At 41.9% G+C, this 22,328-nt stretch overlaps 1 protein-coding gene across 6 annotated transcripts; it reads left to right on the top strand.

The window, feature by feature from the left end:
- Nucleotides 1–10,084: 10,084 nt before the first annotated feature.
- Nucleotides 10,085–21,658, top strand: ZSCAN23 (zinc finger and SCAN domain containing 23). Of its 6 annotated transcripts, none has more exons than XM_088024178.1 (6): nt 10,085–10,172; nt 13,241–13,402; nt 14,817–14,900; nt 16,281–16,760; nt 16,999–17,146; nt 17,486–21,658. In XM_088024178.1, the coding sequence occupies exons 4-6, from the start codon at nt 16,356–16,358 to the stop codon at nt 18,142–18,144; spliced, it is 1,212 nt and encodes a 403-aa protein (XP_087880304.1). In that variant the 5' UTR covers nt 10,085–10,172; nt 13,241–13,402; nt 14,817–14,900; nt 16,281–16,355; the 3' UTR covers nt 18,145–21,658. The 6 variants fall into 6 exon arrangements, with proteins under 6 accessions (XP_087880304.1, XP_087880305.1, XP_087880306.1 ...); XM_088024179.1 differs by having other exon boundaries at nt 14,817–14,904; XM_088024180.1 differs by having other exon boundaries at nt 14,817–14,908.
- The last annotated feature ends 670 nt before the right edge of the window (nt 21,659–22,328 follow it).

Here is a 22,328-nt window from a genome sequence, read left to right as displayed (position 1 = left end):
GGGAAGGTGGGTTAGGGTAGCGGGCTCCTGCTTGGCCAGTCAAAGCCATCCTTTAGGGGCACCTGGGTGGATCAGTTGTTAAGTGTCAGCCTTCCGCTCAGGTCATGATCCCAGGGTCCTGGGATCGAGCCCCACATCAGGCTCCCTGCTCCGCAGGAAGCCTGCTTCTCCCTCTCTCACTTCCCCTGCTTGTGTTCCCTTTTTAGCTGTGTCTCTCTCTGTCAAATAAATAAATAAAATCATAAAAAAAAAAAGCCATCCTTTACAGCTTAATCATGAGTGTGTCTACTCTAACCCTCACCCAAAATCCTCACTGGCTTATCTACCTCTCTTTTTACAAAGTACAACCTTTATTCTTGGCCTTTTAAAAAGGTTTTATTTTATTTGCTTTTCACATACCCATCTTTGCTTTTTATTAAAACACTGAATGATCACATCGTCCTGTTGGTTCTCCTTTATGGTGGCCTCCTCACTGTCTTGCCCTACCCTCTAAGTTTTATCGACCCATCTGGGATGAAGCCACCTTTAAAACCTTTCACGTTGACTGCATTTTTCCTGTCTTCTTCCACATTAAATTCCCTCCTGTTTTCACGCTGGTCCCTTCCCCTACATGTCGCTCCAGTGTACATTTGGTACCTTTTCCTTTCCACATTCTCTACATCTCAGATGTACTTCCCATTTACAAAGCTACCCCCCTCCTTACATCCTGATCCCCTTCACAGTCCAGAAAAGAGCAATAAAGTGACCAGAACAGCCAAGAAATCAGTCCTTTTCCAGTATTTCCTTTGAGTTCAGGTGGAATCTTCAATTTAATGAGTTCAGTGGGACATTTATCTCCCTCAGGCCAAATTTCACTAAAACTGTATTTTAAAATTGTGTTCATAAAGGAATACTGATCTTAGTTAATATAGGGTAATTATTGGTTTACACTGAATCTGCAAGCAATGTCCTATTTGGGGGAAGATTAAGACAAACAATTTTTTTTCCAACCAATAGAATAAATACACTTTTGCCTTTCCTCTATAATTGTATTTGAATGCAGTTTGAAGTACTCTTTATACACTTAGACTTTTAACAAACTCTTTAATAATTTGTGCCCTTTTTGTTGTAAAGATTGTTCCTGATCCTACCTTAGTGACTAGGACATAGGTTATTTATTCCAGAATATGTCTGTTTCACCTTTCCTCTCTAGCGCTTTCCTTCCTTAATTGAGCTGAAGAGATACTGATCGATTTTTGGGGCAACATGACTAAAAAAGAGAAAAATGATCCCTTGGGGTGTAATACTCTATCCGTTCGAACAGATGACATTTCCATTTTGTTTACTTCTATATATGTCTAAAATTTTCCATAATAAAAAGCTTAAATAAAAGAAAGTGATGTTTGAATGATCCATTTCCTATTTTAGATAGTGAGACCAAGCTTGAGACTGGGAAATTGGCTGGAAAGCAGGAAGTATCCAAAGGAATGGAATCACAGAAGATACTCCATAGAATCTGCAGAGGCAGGACCATTTTCCAGGGGACCCATTTTGGAGACCTTCATGAATGCAAGCACAGGTTGGCAGGCATCAAGGAAATTCAGAGGAAGGACAACAACACAGATGTGATCGGTGTGGGAAAAGCTTCATGCATAGCATCAGTCTTCTTGGATGTCAGAAAATCCACACAAGGGAAAAGCTCTTTCAGTGTCAAGAGTGAGGGAGAGCCTTTAGTCAAAACACAACTCTTTTTAAGCACCTCATAATTTACATGGATGAAAAACTATCAGTGTAATCAGTGTGGTCAGTTTTAGTCAAGGCTCAGTTCTTATTAAACATCAGAGAAATCACACTGGGGAGGAACCGTATGAGGGATTGTGGTAAAGCCTTCAGTAACGGCACAGGACTTGCTCAGCATCGGAGATACCACAGCTTAATAAAGTGTTACCAGTGCACTGACTGTGGGAAGGCCTTCAGGGAAAGTTCAAACCTCACTAAACATCAGTGAATTCATACAGGAGAAGAACCCTACGAATGTGATGAATGTGGAAAAGCCTTCAGTGGAAGTTTTGACCTTAACAGATACCGCAGAATTCACCCTGGGGAGAAACCCTATGAATGTGACAAGTGTGGGAAGGCCTCCTGTCTGAGCTCACATCTCACGGAACACCAGAGAAGCCACAGCAAAAACTCTACGTGTGTAATAAGTATGGAAAATCCTTCAGAGGTCAGGTCTCTTTCAACATTAAAAAAAGAAAAGAAAAGAAAACCACAACTAATCAAAAGCACGTTGCTTAAATTGTTGTGGTAAAGACGTTGCGCAGCATTTGTTCCTGGCAGCATTGAGATGAGCTGTGTGAGCGCTCTCAGGATGTCACTTTCCCAGTCTCCTCTGACATCAAAGTACCCACGGACTAGATTCTCCCTCTTTCAAATGAGCCAACCCCATCATCTGTTTCAAGGCCTGAAGGCCAGTTAAAAGTGCGAAGCTCCAGAATGGCCAGTTCCATCCTTTCACAATGAAAGTAAACATTCAGGAGTGTCCGCCGTAATCTGTCCCAGGATCTCCAGTGTTGTTTTCCTTCACTGCCCAGCAGCTCTGCTCTATGGGTCTCATTTTGCCCGGCCACCCCAAGTACACTCAAGCTCCCGTGACTTTGTCTTCCCTCCTCATACCCTGAATGCCCTCTTTTCCTTTGTTGGAAAAGTTTTACATAGGTCTGACTGTAACCCCATTTAGAATAAAGAAGTTTTCTGAGTGCTGAGCCTCCAAGAGGTTGTGTAACAGTGTGCTCATGTTCCACTAAAAATGGCATGGCTTAAAGACTAATGACCCTGTTGAGTACCTACACTTAAGAGCGCAGAAGGTTTGTCTGTGTGCTTTCAGTTCACTTGGTGACCATCAGGATTACCTTCTAGAAGTAAGATCTTGCTCCTTCAGGAAGAGAAGGATAGCCCCTTTCTGGAGCACTGGAGAACAGTGAGTGTTCACGGAGGCACTGGTTACCCTTCCAGGGGACAGAGGCTGCAGTGCTGACCCAGATAGAAGCCATACTGCAATGGCAGATGGAGGGACCTCCTGTCCAGTGGTGCCCCCGTGCACTGCACATCCACTTGGGATGGTCCCAAGACATGCTCCTTGTTCAGGCACCATTATGTTAATGCAGAGAAAAATAAAATAGGTTGGTTCTGGAGAGGAGTTGTGAGGTCTTCCCAAAACAGAGCAGAGGATGATTCAAGTCAAAAGAAAATATAGATACTTCCCTGGATTAGAAGATGGGTAGCAGGGATCAAAAAGAGTATACCACTGGGAGGTTAAACTGGATAAACTAGAGAATACTCCCCTTTAGCATGGCTCCCACATGGGAGGTGACTTATTTCAGGGACCGAGTGACCCTGAGGGTATTGTCTGTCATTTCTATTAAGTCTGATATTACTGTTAGTGGTAGAGCTATCCTTTTGATACTGATTAGCCAGCGTACTTACAAGTGGACAGACCCTAACTTAGGTTTCAAGGGAGAGCTCAAGCTTCCAAGTGTAACAACCTTGGAGGGTAACTCAAGCTATGGACACTTGAGCCTGGGTTGACTGACATTTGCAACATAATTTACCGAGTGGGTGACGACGAATCACTGAATACAACACCACTTTTCACCTGTTCTCTCTTCCCTTTTTTTCCTGACCATACACATTCTGCCACCCTCGGCATCATTGCTGACTAATTCTCTACCCTCTCTCCAAATTGTGTTTCCTAAATATCTGTGTTTGGGGGGAGGAAGCAGAGATAGTTCAGTCAGAGATGATACGATCACATTTAACACAAAAAGGGAAAGAAAACCCTAGTTTTCTAGGTTAGAGAACATAATTTTAGATAATATGTTCCAAATTTTTTTGATCTGTCACCCTTATTTGAAAAAACACTCCGTATTTCTATATAATCACCTTTTGGCTTGTATAATAATTTTAGGTCACTTTAGACTTTAAAACATATCTCCACCTCTATATTTGGGAAGCATCTCACATAAGAGGTAGAATAGATGAGTAAGATTATCATACGTATGTATCTAAAACTAAGTCAAGGAGCAGACCCCATATGTCAGAATTTATGATCAGCTGCTAGTAACAAAAATCTGAGGGGAGCCTGGGTGGCTCAGTCGTTGAGCATCTGCCTTCAGCTCGGGTCATGATCCCAGGGTCCTGGGATGGAGCCCCGCATCGGGCTCCCTGCTCTGCGGGAAGCCTGCTTCTCCCTCTCCCACTCCCCCTGCTTATGTTCCCTCTCTTGCTCTCTCTCTCTGTCAAATAAATAAATAAATAAACCTTAAAAAAATCTGAAAAATTCACACGGTGTATTTCTCTCATGTAAAAGAAGCCTAAAGGCAGATCATTTATGGTTGGTGGTTTATTTTGTGGGGTCATCGGGGATCCAGGTTCCTCTCACGTTGTCATCATCTGCATGCAGCTTCTTCTCTTCCTGTGGCTGCTGAAGCACCAGCCATCAATTCTGCATTCCAGTCAGCAGAAAGGGCATAAGAGGGTTTCTCTCAGCTAACTCGGGGTCTTTCATGGAGCCTTCTCAGAATTCACACATTTCCTCTTACATTTAATTAGCCAGAATTGAGTCACACGACCACACTTAGCTGCAAGAGTAGCTAGGAAAAAGGGGCGTGTGGGTGGCGCAGTCAGTGAAGCATCTGCCTTCAGCTCAGGTCATGATCCCTGAGTCCTGGGATCAAGCCCCCACATCGGGCTCGCTGCTCAGTGGGGAATATGCTTCTCCCTCTCCTTCCCCCTGCTCCTTTTCTTTCTCACTCTCTCAAATAAATAAATAAAAAAATTTAAAAAGTAGCTAGGAAATATAATTCCAGGTGCCAGTGTACACATAAAAATTGGAGTCCTGTCATCTAATAAAAAAGAATACTTATTTGGTAGGCAAACAATCTGTGCCAACAGTCCTAAGTATTTTGAGTTCTGAATTGTTAAATGTGTGCTAAAAGACTGATCTACATATGAATGAATGAATGGTAAAGGGTGCAAGAAACAAAATTAGAACTAGGAGATAACAGTGGTGTATGGATATCAAGAGATTAGGAGAATAGAGCAAGAAGAAAAAGCGGGAAGTGGGGAGTGAGAATATGTAAAACTCCTGAGTTGGAGATCCCTTAAACTTACCAGGCTTCTTTTAATGATATTAAAAAGACTTGTGAAAAAAAATACAGTTTAAATCCATTTTAATTTGGTAATAAGGGATATTTTTAAAGATTTTATTTATTTGAGAGAGAAAGCAAAAGCAGGCAGAGAGACGGAGTGAGAGGAGGAAGCCGACTTGCTGCTGAGTTGGAAGCCCTATGTGCGGCTGGATTCCAGGTCTCTGAGATCATGACCTGAGGCTAAGGCAGACACTTAACACACTGAGCCAATCAAGTGCCCCTAGAGGATATTTTTTAAAGAAAAAAATTCCTCTAGATTCCTACCTCCCTAATTTGAGAATTATTTTCACTTATTTGTCTATTTGGAGAGATTAATGTATATACACACACACATAAACACATATATAGAGAGGGAGAGAGAGAGAACATAATTTTAGATGTGTTTCAAATTTTTCTGATCTGTTCTATTTTATCAATCACCTTATTTAAATAAAACACTCCATATTTCTATATAATGACCTTAGGGCTTGTATAATAATTTTAGGTCTCTTTCGACTTTAAAATATATATATCTCCGGGATGCCTGGGTGACTGAGTTGGTGAAGCATCTGCCTTTAGCTCAGGTCATGATCCCAGGTTCCTGGGATTGAGTCCCACATCAGGCTCCTCGCTCAGTGGGGAGCCTGCTTTCCCCTCTGCCTGCTGCTCCCCCCTGCTTGTGCGCTCTCTCTCTGACAAATAAATAAATATAATCTTTAAAAAAATAAAATATATATATCTCCACTTCTGTCTATTTGAGAAGCATTTGTGGGATAGCCGAGTAAGAAGATTATCATACATATATATCTAAGTATTACTAATAACCATATTTTTGTCTAATGAACACTGTGCTAAACTTGCAACAAAAGAAATGGCCCCTTTAAGACCCATATGCAAGGATTTCTAGCTAAAGGATCCTTCAGGGCTAAGGAAGCTACCTGATCAGGAAACCTGGATTTAAGTCCCAGCTTCGCTGACCTCAGCAACATACTTCATTTCTCTGAACCTTGGTTTCTTCAACTGTAAAATGGTTTGAATTTAAAAAAACATTCATGAAAAATTTTTTATTGAAATATATCTATACTTGAAAATACACAAGTTATAGTGTACAGGTAAATGAAATTCATAAGTGAAACCACCCACATAACCACCACCAAGGTCAAGAAATACATTACCCATTCCCAGGAAGACCCACCTGTGCTCCATCCTCCTTCCTGTTGTGACTTCTAACACCAGATATTAGTTTTCTCAGTTTGAAGTTTATGCAAATGGAGTCATGAAGTATGTATCTTTTTGTGTCTGCCTTCTTTGACTATTATGTTTGTGAAGTTTATCACCGTGGCTTATAGCTGTAGTTCATTTTTATTGTTGCATAGTATTCTATTGTATGAATAAACTTTAATTTCTGTATCTATCCTACTGTTAATGGACATTTGGGTTGTTTCCACTTTAGAGCTATGAAAATGCTGCTCAGACATGTCTTTAGATGCAAATATATATTCATTTCTGGTAGCTATCTCTAAAAGTAAAACTCCTGGGTCATAGAATATGCATGTGTTCAGCTTAGGAGATATGCCAAAGAGTTTCCCCAAAATAATATTACAATTTACACTCTCATCAATAGCGTATGAAAGTTCTCATTGCTCCATAATCTTTGCTAACATGTGGCACGTGAATCCATTTTTTTTTTTTTATATCTATGAATAAACACTTGGGCTGCTTCCACATCTTGGCTATTGTAAATAATGTCACAATAAACGTAAAGGTGCATGTATCTTTTTGAATTACTGTTTTTGTTTTCTTTGGACAGATACCCAAATGTGGAAGTACTGGATCATAAGGTAATTCTATTAATTTTTTGAGGAACTTCCATACTATTTTCCACAGTGGTGGCACCAAATTACATTCCCACCAACAATGCATGGAGAGTTCCTCTTCCTCCACATCCTCACCAACACTTATTATTTCTTGTCTTTTTAGTCTTGGCCATTCTGACAGATGTGAAGTGATGGTGTGGTTTTGATAGGCATTTTCCTGATGATTAATGATGTTGAGCATCTTTTTATGTGTCTGTTGGCCATCTGTATGTCTTCTGTGGAAAAATGTCTATTCATGTCTTCTGCCCATTTTTTAATTGGATTATTTGGGGACTCTTTGGTGCTGAGTTGCATAAATTCTTTATATATTTTGGATATTAACCCCATATTGGATATGTCACTTGCAAATATCTTCTCCCATTCTGTATTTTGCCTTGCTATTTTGTTGATGTTTTCCTTTGCTGTGCAAAAGCTGATTATTCTGGTGTAGTCTTGATAGTTTAATTTTGCTTTTGTTTCCCTTGCTTGAGGAGATATATCTAGAAAAATGTTGCTCGGTCCAATGTCAAGAAATTACTGTCTATGTTTTCTCCTAAGAGTTTTATGGTATTGGGTCTCACATTTAGGTCTTTAATCCATTAGTTTATTTTTGTGTATGGTGTAAGAAAGTGGTCCAGTTTCATTCTTTTGCATGTAGCTGTTCAATTTTCCCAGCACAATTCATTGAAGAGACTGTCTTTTCCCCATTGGATATTCTTGTCTCCTTTGTCAAAGGTTAATTGACCACATATATGTGGGTTTATTTCTGGGTTGTGTATTCTGTCAATTGATCTATGTGTCTATTTTTGTGCCAGTACCATACTGTTTTGATTACTAGAAGTTTGTAGTATACCTTGAAATCTGGAATTGTGATACCTCCAGCTTTGTTCTTTTTCAAGATTGCTTTGGCTATTCAAGGTCTTTTGTGGTCCCATACAAATATTATTTGTTCTAGTTCTGTGAAAAATGTTGGCATTTTGATAGAGATTGCATTAAATCAGTAGATCGCGTGGACTTTTTAACAATATTTGTTCTTCCAATTCACGAGCATGGAATCTCTTTGCATTTGTTTGTGTCATCTTTAATTTCTTCCCTTACTGTTTTATAGTTTTTGGAGTACACTATGAATCCATTTTTAACAGGGTTTTCAGCATTGGGGTTGTGGTTGCTTAGGAAATACCCAATGACCTGTCATATTGACAAAATTCAAAAACCTGAAAACATACAGTTGGGGAGGCTATATGAAAACAGGCACTCTCACACTTTGCTGTTGAGAGTGCAAAATAATACAGTGATTGCAAAGACACACCCCTTTCTCTCTCCTCCCTCCTCTTTCTTCATTTTTCATTGTAGCATTATTTGTTAAAACAAAATATTGGAAACAATCCAAATACCCATCCCTTACAGACTGGTTGGAAAAATTATGGTATGGCCACATGATGGAGTATTATGCCACTGCAAAAAATAAACGAATAAAAATAAAATAAATAAAAAGAGGGATATTTCAGTGAACAAATAATTTCCAGGCTATTTTAGTAAGCGATAAAGCAAGATGCAAAGGAATGTATTTAATCTGATAATTCATGCGGTAAAGGTGATTATTTTTGTAAGAGAAAGGAGAGTAGAGAAGAGAGGAAGGATGAAGGGAAAGAGGAAGGAAAGACAGGATAAATCAATGAAAATGGGGCATGAGTATACAGTTGACTCTTGAACAATGCAGGGGTTGGAGTACTGACCCCCATGCAGTCAAAAATCCATGTATAACTATTGACTCCCCCAAACTTAACTACTAACAGCCTACCCTTGGCCAGAAGTCTTACCAGGAACATGATTAGTAGATTTACACATACTTTGTATGTTATGTGTATAATATACTGTAGTCTTGTAATACGGTAAGCTAGAGAAAATAAGTCTTAAGGAAATTATAAGGAAAATACACTTATAGAACTGTACTGTATTTATTCAAAAAAATCTGTGTATAAGTGAACCCACACAGTTCAAACCCATGTTGTTCAAGGGTCAACTGTATATGGAGTAAAGGAGTTAGGGATGCAAGCAAAACTGGATATATCCTTTTATAACATTTAGATTTTGAACTAAGTGTTTTGCATGTTCAGAAAAGAAATGAAAAGGGATGAAAGGAAAACAGACCCTGAAATAGAAAAACAAACAGAAACAAATGATCCTAACTGTATATCAAGTTTATAACAACTGTAAAGAGAAAAGAATTCAAATTAATGTATGTATACAGTACTCTGACTATACTCCCCCTAATGGGATATATTTCAAGAACCAATAAACAAGCAAAGCAAGCAAAGAAATTTTGAACTCCACACATCAGGTATATTGTTGCTAGTGATACCGGCACTGTAAATGTGAAACTATTTTGTTTATATTTTAAGATAGAGCAAATTGGGTGACTATATATGGATGCTGTTGGGAACCAGGTTTTCCGTGGGGAAAAACAGAAAGGAAAAGGAAAAACAAACGTGCAATGGTGTAAATGAAAAAAAAAAAAAAAAAACTACGTGGAATTGTACTTGAATCGGAGACATCCTATAAAATCCCGAAGAAAATATAATCATTGATAGGGCCCTAGAAGCAGTGCCAATGAGCTTACCTATTGGTTTCTGTATACCATTCTCCACTGAAAGGAATCAGAGCTTCATGGAACGATGGTGGATTCTAGGTCTAGAGCAGAGAAAGTATAAAAGGAGCCTGGACTATCTTGGGCAGTTTAGTAAAGTGCACAAAAACGATTTCTTTTCAGGAATGACAACAAATGCGGAAGGAATGCACGTCAGTTTCCTCATTTGTTAAATGGGGATAATTGCAGCTAACTTACAGGGTTGCTATTTAGAATGAATGAGTTAATATGTGCAAAACTCTAAGTTGGCTGTTACTACAATCGCCCCCCGGGGCCGCCCAGCGCCTCACTCCACCTGGAGAGGAGACTCCGCGGGGCGATCACCGAGGCGTGAGGCCTCCGAGCTCGCTAGAAGGAACGCGGCCGGAAGCGTCGTCCCCGGGAGGCGGGCCGCATGACGCACTTCCGGCCTTTGTAGCCTGGCTCTCCTCGGGCCGCGGTTGGCGAGGACGCGGAGGTGGTGCCGTCTGGCCTGGTGGCCTCTCCTCCCGCGGATGCCCGGTGAGCTTGGGAGTCGGGCTCCGCCGAGGGCCTTCGAAGGGGCGGGTGTGAGCGCCGCGCCGCCGGACGAGTGTGGGAGGCGGGGCGGCGGCCCGGGCCCGCCCCCGCCCCGGGGTCTCCTCCCCGTCCGTCCACCGCCTGGCCGGGGGTCCGGGCGGCTCGGCGCTCACCCCGTCGGCCCCCGCGGGTATTTCCCCGCGTCCGGGGCCCCTGCTGGGGGCCGACTTTAAGCTATGAGCAGGGATCGTTTTACGTTCCGCCGCAGCCTCTCGTAGTCCGGTGCACCGACGGCAGAGGCTCTTGTGTTGATTTTCCTTTTCTGTAGCGAATGTTTAAATATAGCAGTTGGTATGTTCCAGGCAGGCGTTGTTGAAAGCACTTTGCAAGTATTGAGGTAGTCACTTCTCATGACTCTGGGTGGTAGGCACTGCTCTTATGTAAGCTCCCCCATCTGCCCCCTTTTTTAACGTCGAGGAGGAAGATGAGGTCAAGTAACTTCCCCAGGGTCATGCAGCTGCTGTCGCCAGGGTGCACCTCCAGGCTGTCTGGCTCCAGAGTCTGTTTGCTCTGCTGACTCTGCATTAGCGTTACAGCCACCACCCAGGAGCTTACTTCTCTCACTTGAATCTGATCCTGCACCTCTTGGACCTCAGTAGTCCTGAGCTTCCAGTTAGGATTTAAGATTGGAGAAGAATAATCTGAAGACGAATACGTCTTTGAGAGTATGTCTGCAAACTTGACGAAACAGCTATTTTATTTGTGTTCACCTGTGTAGTGCACGTTTCCCCACCCACTTACCACGCTGTGCTTTGGGCAGCGGAAAACATGACCTTGGCCCCAAGGGTAGGTAGCTGCGATTGATTAAGCCTTAAATCAAAAACTGCACATTATTTCTTTAGAAGGTGGTTAATTTGCAAGGTTATTATGTGCCAGTCTTTGTGCAAAACCAGTTTATATGCATTATCCTCATTTACTACCCTTGACAGCTTTACGGAATGGTTGTCCTCATTTTGTACATGAGATTGAGGGTCAGAAAAATCACTCAGGTAACTTGCCTAAGATCCCATTGTTGGTAAGTCAGGATTCACAACTAGATCTGCTACATCATACTACCTTCTACTTATTGTAGATAAATAAGAAAGATAAGAGGTGTGTTGTGTGTGTGTGTGCACTCAAAGATGGACAGAGAAAGTCTGAAAGGATCCATTCTAATCGTTGTGTCTACTTCTGATGAAGGAATTCTTTATTCTGTATGTTTTGGATTTTTTTTTTTTTTTTTTACCATGGGAAGTAACCGCAGGATAGATTGTGACTGAGGGTAAAAGGTGGGGCTCATGATCTAAGAGCTGGAAAGAGGAAGAGGGTGGATGGAATGGGTGAGGAAGACCTCAGAGGATGTGAGATTCAAGTCAAGGTGCAGAAATTGGGTAGGGTTTGGATAAATGCAGAAGGGAAGACCATGGGCATAGACCAGGGATGAGGAAAGCCTGATGAAAGAATAGTGAAAAGAAAAGCCGAAGTGGAGCTGGCAGTTTTTGCATGTGGAATAGAGGAAAACAAGAGCGGGGCCCCACAAGTGAGGCTAGAGATGTGACTAGTCTTGAGCCAGACTTGGGAATGTGGGGATATGCATCCAGTAAGTAGTGGGGGCCTTAAATGGTGACATCGGAGGGGAGAGCGTGGGGATACGTTACGATAAAGACACATTTGTATTGCTGCTGCTTGGTCTTCAGCTACATGCCTGTCCTTGGTAAAGAGCATTTCGCCCTGAGAGTCATCGTAGATTTGGGAGTATTGAGCCTGCCGGGGCTCTAGGAGAGACCAGCTTTAAAATGCAGATGTGTTTTTTTTAAGTGCGAGAGATTATTATGCTAATTATATACTGGCATGTACAGATGGTCCCCAACGATGAAGAATGATTTTTCAACTTAACGATGATGGGAAAGTGATTCGTGTTCAGTACTACGAATTTTGAGTTTTGATCTTTTCTCTAGAAAAAATTATGAGAAACAACTGATATATACATACAACCATTCTGTTTCTCACTTTCAGTACAATATTCAATAAAGTACGTGAGATTTTCAACACTTAATTATGAAATAGGATGTGTGTTAGACGATTTTGCCCGACTAGACTCACATAAATGTTTTGAGCACATTTAAGGTAGATGAGGCTAAGCTATGATGTTTGGTAGATTAGGTGTATTTGGTACACTTTCAACGTGTGATATTTTCAACTTTTGATGGGTTCATGAGGACATAACCCCATTGTAAGTCGAGGAAGACCTGTACAATGGGATGGTGAACCTAAAAGAGATTAAAAACTGTTTGTGACCAGGAGGGCAGGATTGTAAAACAATTGGGAAGCCTTTTAGAGGCACTGGGTTGAAAGAGGAGCTACGATGTGCTGTGTGAGGCCGTGGGATTTTAGGCCACCCCACAGAAGCAAAATCAAGAGAGGAAAGCAAAAGGGAGCCTAGACTATACAGAGAATAGAGAGGCTTGATCATAGTGAAACTGAGTAAAGATTTGAAACACCATATAGCAGAACTGATTTTCTATGAGCAGAGCTCAAATCTTCAGCTGCATTTTCTGTGAATAGAAAATCTTTGACTTAAAACCAAAGTGGATGGGCAGCAAATAAGAAAAAGACATTTTTCAGGGCCTAGAAAGTTGACAGAGCAAGAGGGCAGAAGTAGGTGTTTAATCCTTTGAACGCATGCTCAGTTAATTGAGAGCACATATTCTTAATTGACCTATTTGATATTTGCACCCCAGAACTTCCACACCCTAGAACAAACTCTGCAGACCATGCTTTAAGCTCCCTCATTGCTCCCTAGATTATTAGATAGCTTCTCTCCCTGCTTCCACTTTTCCTAAAGTCTGTTGTCACAGCAGCCAGTTATACTTTTATAGTAAATGTAAGTAAAATTTGGTCACCCCTGTGCTGAAAACCTCTGATGGCTTTCCACGTGTCTTAGACCAGAGCAGAGTCCTTAAGGTGGCATCTCAGTCTGTTCCCAGCCTGCTTTTATCTCCCATGACCGTACCTTTTGTTTCTCTGTGTAGCCACGTCGGTGGTCCAGCTGGCCGTTCCTGGAAGAATCCAGGCATGCTTCTACCTCCAAGGACTCAAGCTTCCCTTTGCACGGAACAGTCCTTCTCCAGATAGTCACGGGACTGCTGCTCACGTCCCTCAGGTTTCTGCTCAGACTTTACCTTATCAGCAAGGTAAAGTTCCCTGACTCCTCCATACAGAGACCTTTCTTCCCCCGGCTCCCCATCTCCTTTACCCCTATCTTTCTCTAGAGCATTTATCACTGTTTGACATCTGCTTCATTACTGTCTGTGCCCATCGGCTCCTTCCTTCATCCTGTTCCCTTCCTGCCCACGTACAGGAGGGACAGTGGGGTGGTGGTTGAGACTGTGAATTCTCAAGTACATTTGCTGGGTTGGAAATTCAGCTTCACCACTAACTGCATGTGAGACCTTGGGCAAGCGACTCAAACTCTTTGGGTCTCGGTTTTCTCATCTGTCAATATGTGGATAATAACAAAACCTTACGGTTGTTTCAAGGAGTCAGGGAGTTAATATATGTAAAACATCTAGTACAATGCCTGGTACCTTAAAAGCAATATAAATGTCAGCTGTTACTATTATTGTGATTAGAGTGTAAATTCCATCAAAGTAGGGACTTTGTTTTGTTGGCCATTTCTAGTGCCTAGAACAATACCTGGAATATAATAGGCTCTGAATAAATATTTGCTAAATGAATGAGTGATGTGAGAAGTTTTGAAAGAAAAAGATAATGTGGAACTCAAAGTGATAGTGAGTCAGCACCAAGAAAAGTTGGGGGAAAAATAAGAGCTCAGGGATCCTGTCTTTGGAGGGAAAAACCCTCTTGACTCTTCCTGGGGTGGTGACTGTAGACGTCAATGAAGTCAGAAGTGTTAGAAGTTTGTGGAGGGGATTATGTTTGCAGATTACACAGAAGGATGCTTCCCCACCCCAGTGGTTTTTCCCTCCTTAATAAGTATAACTAATAGTGGCAATATGGATTTAACTTTTCTTATAGTGTGAGCTGTATTCAATAATAACTTAAATACACTGTCCTTAGTTTTTTGTGTTTTTTTTTTTTTTTTTTTTATTTTGCAATGTATGCCAATACCTAAGAATAGTGTTGGGTTATATTTACAGTGAATTGCAGTCAATTTACAGTGAATTATAACCATTTTACTTAAATTTGGAAACTTTTTAAAGCTCTAGGTCATGACTCATGTGGATCACGAAGTCTATGTGGTGGGCTATGACCAGGGTGTTTTGTTTTGGGGTTTAAAAAAAAACAAGATTTAAGAAATAGTAGTATGTGTCACATAATTCAGGATACATAGTGTTTTGTGAAATTATTATTTCATTTTCTTGTGTGCCTGTGTATCTCATGCACAAACATACATTCATGTGCACATGTATATGGGTGTTCTGGGTCTCAATATAAAATGTTTCTTTTTTTTTTTCATTATAAAATATTTCTTACTGAGGGTCCAGGTCAAAATCACTAGGCTACATAATATTCTTTCAGAAAATTGCTCTCATGGGGCACCTGGATGGCTCAATCAGTTAAGTTAAGTGTCTGCCTTCGGCTTAGGTCATGATCCTGGAGTCCTGGGGATTGAGTCCCGAGTCGGGCTTCTCCCTCTCCTTCTGTGTGCTCTCTCTCTCAAATAAATACGTAAGTAAGTAAGTAAGTAAATAAATCTTACAAAGAAAACTGCTTTCATTAGTTACTATCCTGGTTAAGATTCTATTGTAAGCTTTAAGTGGTCAGAGACAGTTGTCTCTTTATGAGCATTAGTTTTATTTTACGCACAGTTGCCCACTCTCCATCCTCAAGGGGATTCAGACATAAACAATTTCCAAGAAATTAAAGGACAAGACACAGCTCAAAGTCTGCCTCTGTTTTAAAATACCAGAATCAATATTTCTTTCATTTTAACATCTCTGATTCAAGACCAGTTCAGTTGACTACTTTCTGATTCTTTTGCCATAGTGTTTTGATCACTAGGATTCATTTAATCTTTCAATAAAATTTATAAGGAAAATAACAATAGTGGTAATTTACAAGATTTGAGCATTTACCAAGCTCCCAGCCTCTTGTGCTCTTTATTCATGATCTTATTTTATCTTTATCTCTTACCTCCACCTAGAAACACTGCCTGCAGAGGCTGTGCCCAGAGGACCAGGTCTCTCCCACCCCAGCAGCCCTCTCTCCTCCACGCCTCACCTGGCTGGGGGGCTGGGCCTCTCTTCCCCAAGAGCACTTCCTCTGCTCCTCATTCTTTCCTATTATCTTCCTTCCTTTCTCTCCCTTCTCCATTTTGTTTCCCTTTTCTCCTCTTCTTAGCGTCCTCTGCAACCACTTGGCACCAAAATGCTGGTTTACCTCCATTCAAGTGAAAACTTACTCTGGGTCTCCTATCTTGCCATTCAAATGGAAACCCTATATGTTCCAGCTGATTTATTTGAGACAGTTCATTCAGGATGATCAAAATGGTCCCTTCCTTTGATAAAACTGTGTGTGTGTGTGTGTGTGTGTGTGTGATCAAAATGGTCCCTTCCTTTGATAAAACTGTGTGTGTGTGTGTGTGTGTGTGATCAAAATGGTCCCTTCCTTTGATAAAACTGTGTGTGTGTGTGTGTGTGTGTGTGTGTGTGTGTGTGTGTGTGTGTGTGTGTGTGTGTGTGTGTGTGTGTGTGTGTGTGTGTGTGTGTGTGTGTGTGTGTTGGGACCCAGTTGGGGGAGGAGAGGGTTTCTGTTTCTGTTTGCCTTCCAGTATCACCTGCATCAGAATTTGCTAGTCCTTGGGTGTTGAGTTTGATGAGTTCTTTATAGATTTTGGATACTAGCCCTTTATGTGATATGTCATTTGCAAATATCTTCTCCCATTCTGTCGGTAACATAATGAAAAAAAAATGCGTAGTCCTTACCATTACTCGTGCATTCAGTGTTCTTCACTAGACAGTGACTGCTTTTGTTACAGATACTCCCCGTGCCTGCCAGCAGAAAAGATTTTCAACATTTTAATATTTTTTCTCTGCAATTATTTTTTAGATTTTGGGATTTCTAGAAGAAAAGACCAAAGAGGAATCATTGAGAATAGACTCTTTCTGAAGCGTTAAGCCTAAGATGGCCACAGCCTTGGCCCTTCAGACTTCAGAGATGCAGGAAGGACTTCTGGCAGTAAAGGTAGAAGAGGAGGGGGGTTATGCCTCTGGGCAGGAATCTGGCCTGTTGAGAGAGAACCCTCATACCAGAGAGCTCTTTCGTAGACGCTTCCGGCAGTTCTGCTACCAGGAGACTCCTGGGCCCCGCGAGGCGCTGAGCCGGCTCCGGGAGCTGTGCCATCAGTGGCTGCGGCCCGAGACGCACAGCAAGGAGCAGATCGTGGAGCTGCTGGTGCTGGAGCAGTTCCTGACCATCCTGCCCGAGGAGCTGCAGGCCTGGGTGCAGGAGCAGCACCCGGAGAGCGGGGAGCAGGCGGTGACTGCCCTGGAGGACCTGGAGAGCGAGCTGGACGAGCCGAGAGAGCAGGTGGGAGAGGGGAGGACAGAGGTTCGCACCTGCAGGAGCAAGGGTGGGGTTTCAGCGCAAGACAAAGAGGAGAAGGCTTTCTTTGTGCCTCACGAGGCCTGCTGTGGGCCCTCCATCTCTCTGCCTCTTTCTTGTTGCTGGTTTCTTGGTTCTTCTTTTCCTACACGGTGGACCTGGGAAGGCCCCCTTACAAGGTGTCTCTGATGTTTGATTCCTTACTGTCCTTAATTTCCACCAGGTCCCAACCTACGCTTGTGAACAGGGAGAGTTTGCGAAGGAGGAGGCAACTCGGGAAGCAGCCCAGGAGCTGTCAGGTGGCCGGCTCCAGCCCTTGGAAGAGCTGCATCCAGGCAGTTCGCGAGAGCTGTGCCCGGTTCAGGATATCGGTGAGGATCAGAATTTCCTCAGGAGGCCTCCCTCACTCCCCGAGTGTCCATCAGTTCAGCACGTGTGTTCAGTGTCTGCTGTGCACCAGGCGGTGTGCTTGGTCCTGGGGAGACTGTGACAAGCAAGGTGGACGTGCTCCCTGCCCTCAGAAGGTCTGTGGTCTGGCGGAAGAGGCAGACGGCACACGGGCAGTACAGTTCAGCCTGTCTTCTTCCTGAGGGCAAAGTGAACGTAAACAGAAACCGTGCTTATTCGTCCCCTGCCACTCTCTCTCCCGGCTGGTGTTTCCCTTTTTCCTTTGGAAACCTAACATTCACATGATCCACTTATTATTTCAGGTGATGAGGCTGGGACTTGGAATGTGGAGTTAGCCCCAAAGAGGGAGCTTTCTAAAGAAATGAGATCTCTTGTGGAAGTACCTCAAAAACTGAATGGTGGTACTGCTCGGATGCCTGAATGTGCAGACACCTGTGACCACGAGGGCAGATTGGAGAGGCAGCGGGCGGGCTCTTCTGTGGAGAGACCGTACATCTGTGGTGAATGTGGGAAGAGCTTCACCCAGAATTCCATCCTTATCGAGCACCAGCGAACCCACACAGGGGAGAAGCCCTACGAGTGCGATGAGTGTGGGCGGGCCTTCGGCCAGCGGTCAGGCCTGTTCCAGCACCAGAGGCTCCACACCGGGGAGAAGCGCTACCAGTGCGGCGTCTGCGGCAAGGCCTTCAGTCAGAACGCTGGGCTCTTCCATCACCTCAGGATCCACACGGGGGAGAAGCCCTTCCAGTGCGGCCAGTGCAGTAAGAGCTTTAGTCGACGTTCTGTCCTCATGAAGCATCAGAGAATTCACACCGGGGAGAGGCCTTACAAATGTGAGGGATGCGGCAAGAACTTCATCTACCACTGCAACCTCATCCAGCACCGGAAGGTCCACGCCGTGCTGGGCCCGGCCGGCCCCTTGGAGCAGGTAGGGCAGCCTTTCCTGGCGTCCGACCGCTAGCGCGGTCGCAGGGTGGGTTCTTCCTTTGTCCCTGAAGTAAGCAATGGTAAAAAACAGTTTAATCCTCTTGAGGAAGCTCCAGGTAGAGCCAGCGAAATTGTCCATGTTTTTTGTCCTGAGAGAAGCATTATATCTTAAGTACGTCTGTCGAGTTCTCTGGGGTCAACAACATCCGCGCTTTGCAGTACTGAGTCTTGTTGTGTTGACTTCATCAACAGAGTCTCCAGTCTGACACACATCTGTGCAAGAAGTTTTCTAGGTGTACTTCAGGAAAACTTCTTAAGGTTTAAGAAACTTTTTAAAAAAGTTTTTAAATAAAATTATGTGCTGCCTGAACACAAAATTATGTTAACTAGTATTTAAAAATTAATTTAAAAATAATTGCAGTAAAACCTGTAAACGATTTGACTATTGTCTGTTTTCATAAGATATGAGAATTTCTTTTTGACCTACAACAGGGGGCAGATGAATCCTCCCTTAAATACACAAAAGGCTTTTCCCTGCAGGAGAACTCTGTAGAGTTCCAGTAACTCAGTCTCCAGTTAGGATCCAAGAAATTGAAGCAGCCATGTGTTACTAGTACCTCAGTGGCTGGATGTAGCAGATACTGCTCAAGATTTTAAATTTGTGCAGATCAGGAAACTTAGCTAAAAATCTGATATCTCACTTCTGATCTTCGTTAGGAAAATACAGGCCTCTGCATTTTTCCTGTGACTTAAAAGCATTTTCAGTTTTTGCTTTCTTTAACTCTTAGTTATGGAAAATTTCAAACACATACAAAAGTAGAAAACTATGATCAGTCTTCCATGTTGATTGCTTTTTATAAGCTCCATGCTGCTCAGCATTACCTATTGATTACCACCAAGATTATGCATTAAAAAAAAACTTCTTTCCCTTAACAGTAATTGAGTGTTTATACTAAGCCCAGGACACAAAGAAATGGAAAATCTCTGGTGACGACAATCTGGATCCGAGTACCAAATACACAGCGGGTCACTTAACAATAATAGAAACACTGTAAGGGACCTTAGAGATCACTTCTCTGTCCCCTTACATGATTGATGCAGAAACGGAGGCTCTGGGAAGTAGCTGTAGGATTATACGGACAACTAGTTAATGGAGCTGGAGCTAGAATCCTGTCTTCTAACTCCTAGTGCTCTTTCTACTAAGCCACTGGAAGGATTTTATCTCCAAATAGAAATTACTAGCCTATTGAACTTAAAAGATTTAGAGGGCACTGAGGTTTTGCTTTTTAGCTCAACAAAGCCTCCCATCCATGTGTTTCAATAAATGCACAGCTCCTCTGTTCAATTTACAGTGGAGTTTCAGGAAAGACTTACCACTTACCCCTCATTTGGGGCACTTTATTTTATTTTTAAGTAATCTCTACACCCAGCGTGGGGCTCAAACTCACAACCCCAAGATCAAGAGCTGCATACTCCATCGACGGAGCCAGCCAGGCAACCCGATTATTTTTAACCTTTAAATTTTAATTTACTTAGAGGGACATTTCAAGAAAGATAACTCATTCTTCATCCAATTCAAGAATCAGAACAACATTAAAAAGGGAGCCTATCTTTTCCCTTATATGTGGCCATTTTTCTAGTATCTTATGTATCTTCAGTATTTCTTTATGTAAATACAAGAAAACGTGACTCTATATCACCTTATTTCCTCTTATTATACAGAAAGATGGCATACTGTTGGCACTTTTCTACACCTTGCTGTGTTCGTGAAACAGTGCAGTCCTTAGAGTAACAGAGCCTCCTCGTTCTGTTTACAAGTGGACAGTATTTCATTTGTTGGTGCCCCAGTTTTTAACACACTCCCATAGATGCACAGTCACTACTTTAAAAGGTCACAGACTGTTTCATTCTTCCCAGATGTGGTTCAAGCCAAACTCTGTTTAAAATAACAACTTCCACATGAGCTAGGAAACAGAGCTTGGGCCACTATAGTTGCACCTAATTCTTCTACAGAGAAATGCAGAAATGATGGGGGTGGTTTTCAGTCGCGTGTATTTGGCTCCATTATATATCCTTAGTCATAACATATCAAACCATTTCTCTTGCCATTTGTGGCTAATTATAGGTCTAATCAAAAATCTTAAATTTTCTCAAGAGTGTATTTTAGTGTGTCTTGAGGTTAAATTATTTCTAAAAGAAATACATATGGATTTTAAAGTGAGGAAAATATAGTAGACTTAAGTTTGAAGTAAAATCAACTTCTCTGGTAAATATATATTCCATATAATAATATAATACATATACTATTATAATCTGAGTTTGTAAGTATCTCAAATGCCTCTGCATATGCCGAAGCAGCATGTTTGGATAATTCTATTATATGAGCTCTTCAAAGATTTAAAATATGAACAGATCAGGATTTTAAAGGATGTATTTCTAATGGACTGTTTTTACACCTGCAGTTGAATATTGGATGTTTGGTTTGTTTTGTGCTTGTCGTTTTGTTTTGTTTTGTTCACAGCTTCTCAAAAATTCTAAATTTTCTTAACAACTGATGAAATACCAAGAAACAAAAGATGTTACATATGCTGTAGAGACATATACCACTTAGAATGCAGTGATGGTTAACATGAGTAAATGACTTACAGTTCACCAAACTAACTACTTGTTCTCTGATACTAATTGTTCTGATTCGCTTATGCTAATTCTCTTATCTGGGATGCACATTTGTCATTAGTAGTACACTGATGTTGGCTGTATCCTGTGGGCAATGGCCTGTAAGGGCCTCATGCTGTATCTGTCTGTTGTTTCCCTTTTACATTCCTGCATTACCCCCACTTCTCTCTTTTCTGTTTCTACCCTGGCTGTTCTCATTCAACCCATGAAGTCTCTGGCATTGATCTCCTTTCAGGTGCTCCGTAAACCAGTAACCAGCCCTCCCTGTGCCTTTGAAAGTCCAATCTGAAAGAGTAGTCAGTTTTACAGCCCAGCAAGGTGTAAGAAATATTAATTCAAATCCAATTAAAATGCCTTATTGGTTCTTGAGGGATAGTCCAGCACCCCTCTGAGCACTGTTAGGAGATTGGACACCGTATGTTAAGAAATTGGCTGACAATTTGCAAATAACACCTGTCTGGAGCTGTAGATAAGAGCCCTGAAGACTCTCTTTCACTGTAATTTTTATTTGAAGTCAGGACTAAAGGAGAACCAAGTCTCTGTCCACATCTTGTATTTGGAAATGACTCCTATTTTCTATATGTGACAATACTTTTCCTTTAAAAAACATAATTTATAGTGGAAGATTGTTCTATATTTTTCCTATGTAAGACAAAAGTTATCTCTGAGGATATTTTAAAATAAAAGTATATCTAAAGTCCAGGCACCTGGGTGGCACAGTCGATTAAGCATCTGCCTTCAGCTCAGGTCATGATCCCAGGGTCCCAGGATCGAGCCCCATTTGGGCTCCTTGCTCAGCTTCCTGCTCTTCCTCTCCCTCGGCCCCTACCCCCACTCGTGCTTGCTCACTTTCTCAAAAAAAAAAATCTTTAAAAAAGTGTATCTAAAGTCAAAATTATAAAATATGAAGTACTTTCTCAGGAGCAATTTTGAAATATAAAATCTATACCAGTATACATATGTGTAATTGGTTAAATGTTGAGTTAGAAGTTGAGAGAAAAGTAGATTATTTGTAGAAGGAGATGGAGGATAGAGTAAAGTATTTTAGGCAGAGGGAACAGGGTGAGGAAGGCCCAACAAAGATATGCTCAAGAGCCCTGCGTTTTCCAGTTTGGCAGGTCATGGAGCTCTTACAAGAAAGCACAGGAGTGGGGGGCAGATTGAGAGGTCCTTGAACACTTTCCTGTGCGCTTGGTCTTTGTTTGGTAAGCATAATGGGATCATTGAAAGTATTTTGTTGTGGTATAGGGGCTTTTTAACACAGAATCAGAGAATGTTAGCTTTAGGAAGAAATTTTGAATTTACCCATTTCATACCTACATGAGAAAAGTGAAGCCCAAAGTCGTTAAGCACTTGTAGTGATCTATTTTTAATTGCATTAACATTTTTAAGAACAAAACTATGAACAGAGATCATTGTGAATTATATGTAGTTTCACAGACACTTACACTTGGAGCCTGGGACACATTTTAGGCATCTCCAAGCAGCAACAGCAACAACAAAATAGGAGGGAAAGAGAAAAGGGAAGAACAAAATGTGAGA

Source organism: Eumetopias jubatus, unplaced genomic scaffold (genome assembly GCF_037043125.1).
Source record: "Eumetopias jubatus isolate StellerSeaLion01/CBP00866 unplaced genomic scaffold, mEumJub1_p1.0 scaffold_6, whole genome shotgun sequence".
NCBI lineage: Eukaryota > Metazoa > Chordata > Mammalia > Carnivora > Otariidae > Eumetopias > Eumetopias jubatus.
This window is presented reverse-complemented; position numbering and strand designations above follow the sequence as displayed.